General features: G+C 38.3%; 2 protein-coding genes across 3 annotated transcripts; one reads left to right on the plus strand and one right to left on the minus strand.

Moving 5' to 3' along the window:
• Positions 1 to 244: 244 nt before the first annotated feature.
• LOC100123136 (cysteine and histidine-rich protein 1 homolog) lies at positions 245 to 8245 on the plus strand. 2 transcript variants are annotated; one of them, XM_001606697.6, is made up of 7 exons: positions 245 to 816; positions 3070 to 3660; positions 6356 to 6594; positions 6675 to 6886; positions 6971 to 7131; positions 7211 to 7413; positions 7496 to 8245. In XM_001606697.6, exons 2-7 carry the CDS (start codon positions 3343 to 3345, stop codon positions 7521 to 7523), a joined length of 1161 nt encoding a protein of 386 aa, XP_001606747.1. In that variant the 5' UTR covers positions 245 to 816; positions 3070 to 3342; the 3' UTR covers positions 7524 to 8245. The 2 variants fall into 2 exon arrangements, with proteins under 2 accessions (XP_001606747.1, XP_032456492.1); XM_032600601.1 differs by lacking the exon at positions 245 to 816 and adding an exon at positions 2329 to 2593.
• A 249-nt stretch (positions 8246 to 8494) lies between these two features.
• On the minus strand, positions 8495 to 9232 carry LOC103315907 (atrial natriuretic peptide receptor 2). Its single transcript, XM_016986179.3, has 2 exons — positions 8924 to 9232; positions 8495 to 8844 (listed from the first exon to the last, which is right to left on the minus strand). Exons 1-2 carry the CDS (start codon positions 9171 to 9173, stop codon positions 8726 to 8728), a joined length of 369 nt encoding a protein of 122 aa, XP_016841668.1. The 5' UTR covers positions 9174 to 9232; the 3' UTR covers positions 8495 to 8725.
• Positions 9233 to 12339: the final 3107 nt, after the last annotated feature.

Consider the following 12339-nt stretch of genomic DNA (forward strand, 5'->3'; position numbering starts at 1 on the left):
TACGAAAACAAACGATTATAGCCGAGTTTAAATGATCGCGGAAAATGATCTTCGGTACAATTTAACTATAAAAAAAAATACCCGCATGGCTTATCATCTGTGCGCCGATAATTTGCTGCGCAGATCGAGAAAATTGCGTCGCTCTCGTCTATAGAATTAGCATCATTCATGACATTTTTTGCACGTATGAATAACATGCAAACATAAGTACCAAAAGGATTGCGAAATCGGAATGCGCAGAGTTTTCTGAGTTTTGCAAACGCCTCTACCGCGAGATACGTAATATCAATCGATTTCCAAAAAAGAGTAAATAACATAGGGGTCGAGAAACGCGAAACCGAACAAAGCACGTGGCATTGCGCAATTAATCGAGTTCCGATTTATCCATTCTCGCCCACATTATATGCATGCATACACCGCAGCTATCATCATCCAAGTTGTGTGTGTCCGCAGTCGCCCTAATCCCTACACATCCATCCCCTCTCCCCCCCCCCCCTGACAGCCGAATTCACCCGACGTCGCGCTCGGCCGTTCTCGGTACTCTCGCAAACAAACAAAGCTGCAGAACGTCATCGCAGGCGCAGGGCAGGAGTTACAGTCGTCCGGATCTCGTCGAGCGCGTGTGCATGTGTTGTGTCTTGTTTCGTCCAGTCGCTAACGCGTATATACATGCACGAAAAGTTTTAGTGTTGGTTCTCTCACAGCTGCGCACACTGCCTGTCAAGTCAGTCGTCGTCGAGATGCGAGCGAGCAACTGACATACCGCAGAAATCAAGGGAGGACCATTGCCCGATAGGAGATAGAAGACTCTCTCAGGTAAGCGCGAATCGTCCTCTTTGTTTATGCGCTCGATTTCGATTCTTCGGTTTCACTGTTCTCGCGCATGACGGGGACGAGGAAAAGTGAGAGAAAAGCTCGATCTGGTTGAGGATTATTGACGGTGTCGTGTGTCGAACTTGCGCGTTGCGGAATATCTAAGTAGGCCTGCATAGTGCTGTATATATAGACGATGGCAACGCGATTTTTAACACAGTAGCGAAAAGTGTCGGGGGCGGCGGTGGATAGATATAGGATATATATACCTGCGTTGCATACACGATCGAATCGAGACCCTATATATGCGCAGAAGAAAAGCAGAGGCAACAATGGGTGCACCGATATACTGCGCATTTCCTTTTTCTCTCTCTCCCTCTCCCCCCTCGCTTACGTATATATATACACACACGCGAGCGTCCCGATATATGTATATAGGTGCATTTACAGCTTGACTGTAGCGTTCCCTCGGGGTTATCCAAATCCGGAATCCCCGAAAAAAGCATGGACTCTTCCACCGTCGTCAACGATCATCGTGTTATATATCTATTGTGTAACATCGTACAGGTGATACACGTTTTACGTATGGCTGATCTCGAGCCGCGATCATAACATCTCCCAGCTGGCGCGTAGAGACGGACAAAAACAAAGAGCCCGAGAGAAGAGCGACTTAACCTCTCTTCTCTGCACTCCTTTTGGGATATATCCTTGCGCTCCTTTTTTTAATTATATAGGTATAGCGTGTGTGTGTGTGTGTGTGTGTGTAATCATCATCGAACCGCCTTTTTAGGCTGCACTGCTTAGCAGACGGTCTCTTCGCGTCGCTGTAGAAAACAGCTGTTTTCGCAGATCAGCGTCTTTCTTTCGCGCGTCTGCTGCAGTTTTCGGTACGAAGCACAGTGCCAAACGACTTTTCTAAAGCGATTATGTAAAAATTACGTAACTCTCCACGGGGTTCGAGTATACTTACGCGTTATTTTAAGTGTCCCAACACTTCGGTTTCGACGGTATTCTTCGAAATGGCGCGTTTTTTGTCGTGCTTCTTATCGTTTTGTTTGTAAACATCTGCGGACAGTCGGAAACATCGGTTTTCGCTTACTTTGGCTGCACGTATTTTTTTCGATAACGAACAGGAGTTGGAGCGACAATTTTTGCTCGTTTAAAAACTGCGCAAATACCTACATAGAAAGGACGACGCATCGATTCTCTCTCTCTCTCTCTCTCTCTCTCTCTCTCTCTCTCTTTCTCGCGTGCTTTGTCCTCGTTTCTCTCTCTCTCTCTCTCTCTCTTTCTACCGCATGCGGCGAACGGCGTGCGCTCTTTCTTTCTCCTATGTACACTATGCTATAGCTATATACCTATGCATAGTATTACGCCAGCGATCGGTCAACTAACTTTCCTTCTCTCTACTGTCTCTCCCTCCCCTTCGTTCTCGCTCTCTCTCTCTCTCTCTCTCTCTCTCTCTCTCTCTCTCTCTCTCTCTCTCTCTCTCTCTCTCGCCTGCATGCGCATTCCGATTTTTTACGTTTGCAGATCGCGACGCGGAGATTATTAACAGCTGACTCGAGAAAAAAACGGCGCGCGAGGAGAGAGGATTATTGTAATCAACTCGAGAGATTGTGTATATTTATTTACCTTTTCTTTTCTCGTGCGGGGAAAAATATAAAAAAGTGCCGCTATCGACTGCTCGTTATCTATTCTGTGTGTTTGTGTGTGTATATTTTAGGTCAAAGTATTTGCAAAGCCTGTTTGCCAAGCATCAGGATTATTTGCCTTATCGGTGAGAGAGTAAACAAACAAAGCAAAATTCGTATAAATATAGATTGCATAAAGACGCGCGCTATCGATTCCCGAAAAGCCTTTGTGTACACATTCTAATATCGCGCCCTTTTCGTCTCCTTTTTCCAAGAAAGAATGCGGGAATCGATCGTTTCCTTACACCACGCGAGTTTCACTTTTACTCTGAATTCTTATCGAAATAACTGTACAACCTATACCGATAAAAGAAAATTAAAACGCAATTAGAACGTAGAGAAACAGTTTCGCGAATGCGCGCTGGCTCTCTTTGAACTGGACGGCCATTTTTAAATATCATGTTTAAATGGCACAAGCTACACCTAGCTAAAAACTGCAGACACTGACTGTACAATATCCACGAACGTTCCCCCCGAAACCGTATAGAAAAAAGGCAATCCTGCAAAATAAAAAAAACAAATGTATACACAAACTAACTAAACACGCCTGACATCTGCGCAGTTTCGAGTCATCGGCAGCAGTAGCATCAGAGAGCGCACACGTCTGTATGCACACAGGCCACCACCGCCACGCACACACAAGGCCATCGCTCAAGAGAGACAAGCTCGCACTCTTGAATTCTCCGCCGCTGCGGCGGTAGCTGCAGCAGAGCCATAGCCCAAGATCATCTCGGTGGAAAAAGGTTGAGGGGCGGCAGTAGCCTTCGGAAGGTTTCGGAGAACACATCGAGAGCCAGAGAACAAGCCGATAACACAGACACAAACACATACAGTAATGGCGGAGTCGAGTAGCGAGGCAGCTTCGTCGAGTGGAAGCGTTGCAGTCGAGTCGACGACGACGACCTCAGGCGCGTGCTCGACGGGCGGCGCCTCGACAGCTGCAGCCAACATCCGGGACGAGCTCGAAAAGCCCGAGGAGTTCATGGAGCCGGAACGCAAGAAACGCAAGATCCCGGCTCTGCAGGCTGCAGGAGCTCTCGGCCAGGATGGCCTGCCGCTCCCTGGCAAGCCCGAGCAGAAGCTGGAGCACAGGCTCGGAGGTATCCTCTGCTGCGTCGTTTGCTTCGACCTGCCGCGCGCCGCTGTTTACCAGGTATTGATCAGCTTTTGTTCGTTTGTTTATTCTTCAGTTTTTCTCTCATATTATTATTACCGCAGCTGCCTTTGTCTTTCGCAGTCTGCGCACTCATTCCTTTCCTATATCTCATATTTGTAAACACAGAAGTAATGATGTGCATGTACCCCTAGCAGGTGCATAGCTCGCGACCTAACCTCAAATCTCGCACCAATTTTCCTGCACTTTATTTTCGTCGTCCCTCACGATGACGGGGTATATCCTCGTCACCGCCGATCATCTCCTTGTTCCTTGAAAATCGAAAATCTTTATCCTCTATTTGCTTCTTCGTCTACTGCCCTTTCCAACGCTCACATGGCAGTGTTGTCATTAGTCCATTTAAATTAACCTCAAATATCCCACCCACATCCTGTGCGAGTATTCTCTCCTATATGCACATTCAAAGTGGTAAATCGTCAACAATACAGGGTTGACTATGTGTTCAAGTAAATGATATTAAATGCGCGTACTCATCCATGAATCAAGAAGAAGCCAATGGATATACATACGCACCGCGCGAGTGCAGTATATACATCGTGGACACATTTATATAACGTCATCGCGCAATCGCGTGACCTTTCCCCCTCCTCTTCATTAGATACATCTCTTACCAAATATCCCGTGAGAGATTAAACGAAAAAAAACTTGTCGCCCTCATTAAAGTATGTGCTCTTCCGCGTGCGAGAATGACAGACGAAAAACAGCTGTTCGTTATTGGCAACGCGCTGCTGCGCTGATGCTGGTAGGGGGAAGCATGTTTCGTCGCTTTCTCGCACACGTGCGTGACGTCGTACTCGTATGCCATCGCAAGCTCAGGCTCTCTCTTTCTCGCTCTCTCGATGACGAAGGCCGTTGCATGCATTGTTTCGTGCTGCAGAGAGAGAGAGAGGAGAAGGAGAGGCCTTTTCCCTTTCATCCTTGATTTTCGGTCGGGCTAAGAAATCGGTCGTGAGCATTTTTAGAAAGGCAACCCTCCCCCGCATCGACACGTGTGCGCTTTTGAGACTGGTTTTTTAAACGGGATTCTCTCTCCCTTGGAATTCGAAAACATTATTCTTGATTATTTCGAACGTGAATAGTTTTTCGGCGTATAACGCGAGATTTAAATTTGAAAAATTGTTACCTTTAGAGTTTAAATACTAACGACCCTTAGCATCTACTATTAGCATTATAATATGTATTCAAAGAACCCATTGGATATTTATTTCCTTTAAATGCAAATATTTTGTATATGAGGAAGGTAAGTGAATGCATGTTTCCGTGGAGAAGAACAACAGTGCATTCAGAGTTTAAAATAAAGTTTTTAAGTTTTTAAATGTGATTTGTTTTTAATTTAAAAAATGAAGTTTTGATGAAAATTTTAAACATTTAAATATTATGCTGTGATTACTATCAATAATAATTTGTTGTTTATGCTGTCTATTAAAAATTAGCATCATTCATTTTCATAAAGCAATCAAAATAATTTATTAATCTGTAGTTTAGATTGACATTTAGTTTATTTAAATCATAGTTTCATTTGTGTCAGGTTTAAGGGATATCTATATTTTTATTTTCTAAAACACTATTAGTTTCTACATACTAAGATATAATAATTTATGTTTTTAAAATCACTTATTGTCTTGAAAAATAAAAGTTGTTGAAAGACAGATCATTCGATTGTTCATTATGCATTATACATCTTGCACATTCTTAGAATAGAATGAATTAAAAGACATTTTAAACAAATGTGAAATTACCCATAACAGTGATTATATTGACTGTTAATCATTCTTAAAATTGAAAGAAAAATTGCATTATGTGTACTAAAGTTTGATCGAAGAAACTTTTTGCGCTGATGTAAAATACAAAGTAAAGCTGCGAATGTCATAACACTAAAAAGACTGCGGAGTGTAGTGAGAGAGTGAGAGTGAGAAATAGAAAGTAAAGCGTTCACAGAACTCTATTTTTTTGTATTATCATGTATAGCTTGAAACTATTTTTCAAAATAAAAACCAACTTAAAAGTGATCAGTTATTTCAAGTCTATTTTCTTCCCTTCTTAAAGTGTATATAATCCCATTTTGTAATATCAATTTCCTCTCCCGTATCCTACACATAACTTAGACCAGATGTTAAAATTGAAAAAAAATTAACTCTCCTACTTGTCACTTCAAAAAATAACAACATCGATAAAATAAACAAAATTATACAAGAGAATATTGAGTTTACCTCTTGGTTTAGATAGTCTATACAAGGTATTAATAGTACCCATACTGTTTTGTGTTTCAGGTTATAAAACATCAAAGTAATGGTAATAAACATGATTTAGTTTGACTACTCTATGTTGATTAGTGTGTATCGAAGGGGTTTCTCATATAATGATAAAAAGCGAAGGCAAAATTATCCTATAGTCAATCCAAAAACTACTAACAGGAAATCTTATCAGTGCGCTATCAGTCATATATCCATTGCTAGTTTTTTCTGTTGGATGTACATTTTTTTGGTATTTAAAAGAGTATAATATATGAAGAAAAAACATACAGTTCAAGTAAAAGTCACCTTGCAATCGTGACTTTTGCTTCGCCTGATGAGAATTCGTATGGTCAATGTACGATTCTTCGAGAAGCACTTTTTCTTTAACAATTGACTCGACATGAACCAGATTAAAACACGTATTTCGTTGATGTTCACAGTGTACCAATGGCCATTTGATGTGCGCCGGCTGCTTCACTCATGTACTGGCTGACGCCAGGTTGCGAGATGAACTTGCGACTTGTCCGAATTGCAGAATCGAGATCAGCAAGACATCTGCATCTCGAAATCTCGCTGTGGAAAAGGCAGTTTCAGAGCTACCCTCTGAATGTCAGTACTGCGCCAAGGAGTTCCCGAGAAATTCCTTGGAGCGTCATGAAGAAACCATGTGCGAAGAAAGGTATGCCAACATGACCTTTTAGATAACAAAAATGAAAAGCGAACAAGTTGTACATTTTTCAATTTTTCATTTGTCCTCAGAATATCAAGCTGCAAATACAGTAGAATCGGATGTCCTTGGCGAGGACCTAATCACGAACGTCCAGAGCACGAGGCTCACTGTGTTCACCCGCATCGTACAGGAGCTGATGTGATGGAAGCATTACGTGATATTGACGCTAAAAATTTGGAGGAACGTAAACTCTTTGATAATGTGTTTGATCTCCTTTCATACGAAAAAATTACATTCAATGGTAAGATATAGGATTACTTTAGCAGAGCTCGATTTAAAATTCTTGCCGAATTCGCCAAACGTATTTTTTGTTTTTTTGTTTCAGATTTACAAATGAAGCCGTATCGCACCGATGAGTTTGTGCATAAGCTATTTTACGAAACTTCACGATTTACAGCTTTCAACAATCAGTGGGTTGTTACTGCACGAATAAATAACAGCCAACGAGATCCAACTCAAAGCTCTCAACGTGATATGACTTATCAAGTATGCGTTATTTCGTAACCATAAGATTATCAGAATTTCGTCACTTATTGAAGACTAATGTTAATTCGTCTTTTTTCAGTTAATTCTCAAAACAAAAACTACATGCCCACTTTCGCTTCATTATGTCATACTCAAAGGACCCTTCGGCGATATGAAGGTTCAGCCAAGAATTCACAGATTCGATTTCACTGATCAAGATAATGAAAGTCCTTACTTACCTTTACCTATCCCAGATGCAGCTGAATGCAATAGACTTCTGGCTGCAAAAGCCATCAGCTTTCGGTAAGAGGATGTTTATTATTTATTGATGTTAAAGCACATAATTTTTCGATGAGAATTAATGAATCAATTTTTTCTGTTTTAGGCTTATAATGTTTTTGGCATCTAAGTAGCGTGGCACAAAATGTACTACACCCAATTTGAGAACCTAATCACTATAAATGAATCCCTGACGCATACATTTCTTTAGGCTTAATAACGTTAATGTTTGCAAGTATGAATAAATTAGAAGCTATCATTTACGTCAACACGTTTCAATATGAAACGGATAATAATGACTATAGGCTGTAACTTTTGATTATCAGAGAAAATTTTGAAAGAACATCTATTTAGATGGGCGAGAGCCACCAGTTCTTAGTTAAGAAATGTTGTGCACTACCGGAGGAAAACGATTATCAACATTAATTCTATAAATATTATTATTGAGTAGACATAAATATTTCCGATTAGGCTATTAATATTAAGCTGTGTTTAAAAAAAAATTACAGAGTGTACCGGTCTACACCGTTTTCATTATAGAGAATATACAGTTTTTCGAGTTTTTATATATCTAAACACCATATTTAAATGGATATGACAAAATCATTGTTTTGTTAAATAGTTATAAATCAAGCGATGTACTAATATCTATCAATGTGAAGTTAAAAATTAATGGCTAGTTTTGTTTGTTCACGCTTCGATTCGTGTAAATAACATAAAAAGAGATTTTATTTTAGCCAGGCTATGATCATCATTAGATTAATCTGAGAAAGAAAAATTATTATAGTATCAAATTAGTATTGTAACTGAATATAGATTTAAATAAAACAATTGCCCTGCACATACAATCCTCAAATACAGTTATTCAATCAGTTTCAAAAAAACCCAAATCCCTTCCATACTTCCAACGTAACATATAAGAAATTTAAATTAAATTAAAATCAAAAATAATAAATTGTGTATTAAAATATATTATTCTTATTAAGTACATATGTTAATTACATTTATATAATACTTTTACGTACAATCAGATAGTGGAAAACGTTAATTTCTTAAGTTTTTTCAAAACAATAATTCTTTTACTTATTATAAGTCATTTTTTAAACTTAAAAAATCTCTTTACTTTGTACTCATCAGGAGAAAGATATCATAATAGATTACATTTACAGCTCTGACAAATTGATAAATGTATTACATTAGGTAGTTTAGGTCCGTTGACATTGTTTGTCGGAAAGATCAAGGGATTGAGGGTAGTGCTGTTCTCTTGTAAGCTTGTGCTGTGTCGCCGATGCTTGGGAGTAGGTGGTCGTGGATCTGGCTCTGAGCAACCCATCAGCTAGAAAGTCGTCACTTTGCACTTGCCTTTGAGCTCAACGTCGCCTCTCAACTCGAGATCGAATGTAGCGTACTTGTCGAGGATATCCTTTGTTGCTCGTGACACGTGGATTTTTAAAGCTGCGAACAAACGTTTTTCTTAATGTTGTTGAAAAATAACATAATTATTATTGCTGTTAATAAAGTTATGGCGTCTTACGTAAACCGGACGATTCCATCCTAGAGGCCGTGTTGACGGTGTCGCCAAAGAGACAATAGTGTGGCATTTTCTGCCCGACGACACCCGCGCATACAGGGCCACTATGAACGCCTATCCGCACGCTCAGCTGTGCGTCCTGTTTGTGTATTATCGTGAACGATTTGACTGCATCCAGGATAGCCAGGGCCATCAGGGCTATCTCTTTGGAGTGCTCGTCGCCGTTGCGTTCGGGCAAGCCCGAAACCACCATGTAAGCGTCGCCTATAGTTTCCACCTGCGTTAATAATATCGTTTTAAAATTATTTCCATTTATAAATGCATATATACATATATATATATATATATATATATATATATATATATATATATATATATATATATATATATATATCGATTTCATTTATTTTTTTTTTAGTTTTTTGAACATGTAATCGGATAAACTGTACATTTTATTGTGTACTTGAAATTTGTTATATTTTTCAACTATTTAACACTGCTTTATAAAGTACTAATTATTTCAAAAGTTAATTATTGCTCCATCAAAAAATGTTTTAGTTTTTAAAGACTTTTTCATGGATAGTTTCTAATGCTGTAAAAAAAGATAATTAATAATAAAAAATAATATAGCTCTGAAAAGAGCTGTTGACAAATGTTTATTTCTACATTGAAACATATATGGTAGCTCTAAAAAGAGCTGATTGATCAGAAATGATTATTAGACAAAAAATAATGTAGCTCTGAAAAGAGCTGTTGACAAATGTTTATTTTTACGTTGAAATATATGTGGTAGCTCTGAAAAGAGCTGATTGTAAATAGGAAGTATTGCAGTCCTAAAAAGGACTAGTTTTTAGCAAGATTCTTCTATTGAGCCTTCATGAGGCCCTCACGTCTCTGGTCGAGCAACTGTTGCTGCTTTTCTTTGCGTCGCTTTTCAAGCAACTGTAGTTGCTCTTTGCGTCGCACTTCGAGCAGCCGCATTCGCTCTATCAGTCGTTGCTTCTCGTCGTTTAAGATGCGCTTGCGATAGTTCATCTTAAGGACCATGATCCTGAGTGATTTGTTATCCTTTCCACAGGCTGACATCGTGACTGCGGTTTTTGCTGCTGCTGTAGTCAGTAGGAGCTGATCGGATAGAATAACTGCTCGTACGGATGACACGGGCTTTATATAAGGTGTATCTGACTCCACCCTTTCGACCCTAATGACCTAACCCCTTGGTACCGAGAATTATTCCATAATACCCCCCCCCCCCCTTTTATTGCTAGGTGTATACCTAATAAGGGTATAGACTCAGTCATTAACATACCTGCCTTTCACTGAGTTTTTATGACTTTGTTTACAATGAAATACAATGTGATTTGTATATGGAAACTTTCTATTTTTAATGAGGGGTAGAAGTTATTGAGAACTCCAAATGACTACTTGGTTCTTAGAAATAGATAGATAGACATTTATAGTTTACCTTGTAAACACCGTAGAAACCAATAATGCGGTTAAATGTACTGTACAAGTCGTTCGAAAACTCCACGACCTCCATCGGCGTGTTGTTAAATAATAAAAGAATTGGATTTTTGATTTATGTGCGTATTTCCAAACTCGGGGGCCCGTTTTTCTGTCTTTCTCAGACTCAGACACGCAACCTACGGCTGAGAGAGACAGAAAAACGGGCGCCCGAGTTTTGTAAAAATTGTTATGGCTTTCAAAAAACTTCATTTTTACTATCTAAAATAGTAAAAATTAATATCTATTATAGTGAATTTTATTATAACAGATAGTAAAAATTACTAGCATCCGTCTAACCAAATTATTAACCGAGATAGTAATTTTTACTGTCAAATTTTTCTCAGTGTATAGAATGCAGAAGGTAGATAGAAATAAAATTATGACAGTTCAAAGCAACGTTAGGTTATGTTGCTTACACTTGCAAAAATTGATGAATTTTGATGCAATAGTAATACCTTTATGGCTTTAGTTTTATTGTTATTAATTTTTATATGAGTAATACAACAGTAAATATATATTTTTCTGGCTGAAGAAACTGAAAAAAAAACAAATGTTGGGGTGCGCGCCCGCAACGTTTTTATTCTTATTATACATGTTTAGAATAACGCAATACCACGATCCAAGGCCAAAAAAGTGCCTTGTGACACTGAATTTAAAAAAAATGCGTTAAAAATGCTTTATTTGGTCAAAAGTTACGCACAATTGAAAATATGGAAAGATCATGAAAATTGCAGGATTTTTCGAAGTCAAGTAATTTGTATCTTTATTAATGATTTTTCCGTATTTTTAACTTTGCGTAACTTTTGACCAAATCAAGCATTTGCAACGCATTTTTTTTTAATTGAAGCTATTTTCTCGTTTTTTCATTCTACCGTAAGACATTTTCTGTTTGCTACTTTATGCATTAGGTACATGCCGTTGAACAATGACTACTATTCGACGAATTTGAAGGGCCTAAAAAACAATGTCACAAGGCACTTTTTTGGCGTTGGATCGTGGTATTGCATTGTTCTAAACATGTATAATAAGAATAAAAAAGTTGGGAGAACGTGCCCCAACATTTGTTTTTTTCGGTTATTCTCCAACCACAAAAGAGCATTTTTTCCATAGGATTCCCCATATACATAGTTAACATTAAAAACGTCAATATCAAGTACCAAACTTTTCAATACAAAATAAGTTTAGTTTCAGTTTATTTTCGCTTAAAAACGATGTCGCCAGTAGTTAAACTCAACAAGACAAAGACCTTTATGTCAGTGTAACTATAAGCTTATATCGTAAGCTTCAGTATTTTAAGCTGAAAATAAGCTGGCATTTTTACTAGGGGTTAAAATATATGTTTTAACTCTATGAGGATGTTTGTCCTGCAAACTCAAGCCAGAGGAGGCCAAAATAGTACATTACGATACGTGTGACTTAAATGGTTCTTTTTTACACGGCGCAGTTAGCACCCGAGCGTAGCGAGGGCGCTAAGCGCCGTGTAAAACTGAACCATTTAAGGGGACACACTACCTTTGAAATTAAAATCAAAATTTTTCATTAAAAATTTATAAATACTTATATAAATGAACCAAATTTATATTACTATTCTTAGACATAATTACCTTTATTTTGATGGTTTTAGACCTTCTATATACCTCTATAATACCTACGTATAGTAGGGAGTCCATAATTCACTTACCGTAAGATTCCAAAGGAACGAATGGCCCAAATGAGCTCAAACTCTAGGATATTGTTTAAAAGTACATTAGTTATGGTATGAATGAGGGGATTTGGTTTAAATTTTATAGAAAATGTTTTATAAGCATATTACTGATTTTTTTATCAATTTTTGATTAATTTTAACATAACTATCATGTAACTTTTTTTCTATAAAATTTAAACCAAATCCCCTCATTCATACCATAACTAAT

The sequence above is a fragment of the Nasonia vitripennis genome, chromosome 5 (assembly GCF_009193385.2).
Source record: "Nasonia vitripennis strain AsymCx chromosome 5, Nvit_psr_1.1, whole genome shotgun sequence".
In the NCBI taxonomy this organism is placed as follows: domain Eukaryota; kingdom Metazoa; phylum Arthropoda; class Insecta; order Hymenoptera; family Pteromalidae; genus Nasonia; species Nasonia vitripennis.

What these genes read in the sequence shown, in the direction of transcription:
- LOC100123136 (XM_001606697.6), top strand. Translation starts at nt 3,343, where the DNA reads ATGGCGGAGTCGAGTAGCGAGGCAGCTTCGTCGAGTGGAAGCGTTGCA. An exon ending in AACGTGATATGACTTATCAA is followed by an intron (nt 7,132 to 7,210) that starts GTATGCGTTATT and finishes GTCTTTTTTCAG; the next exon opens with TTAATTCTCAAAACAAAAAC. An exon ending in GCAAAAGCCATCAGCTTTCG is followed by an intron (nt 7,414 to 7,495) that starts GTAAGAGGATGT and finishes TTTCTGTTTTAG; the next exon opens with GCTTATAATGTTTTTGGCAT.
- LOC103315907 (XM_016986179.3), bottom strand. Translation starts at nt 9,173, where the DNA reads ATGGTGGTTTCGGGCTTGCCCGAACGCAACGGCGACGAGCACTCCAAA. An exon ending in GATGGAATCGTCCGGTTTAC is followed by an intron (nt 8,845 to 8,923) that starts GTAAGACGCCAT and finishes GTTTGTTCGCAG; the next exon opens with CTTTAAAAATCCACGTGTCA.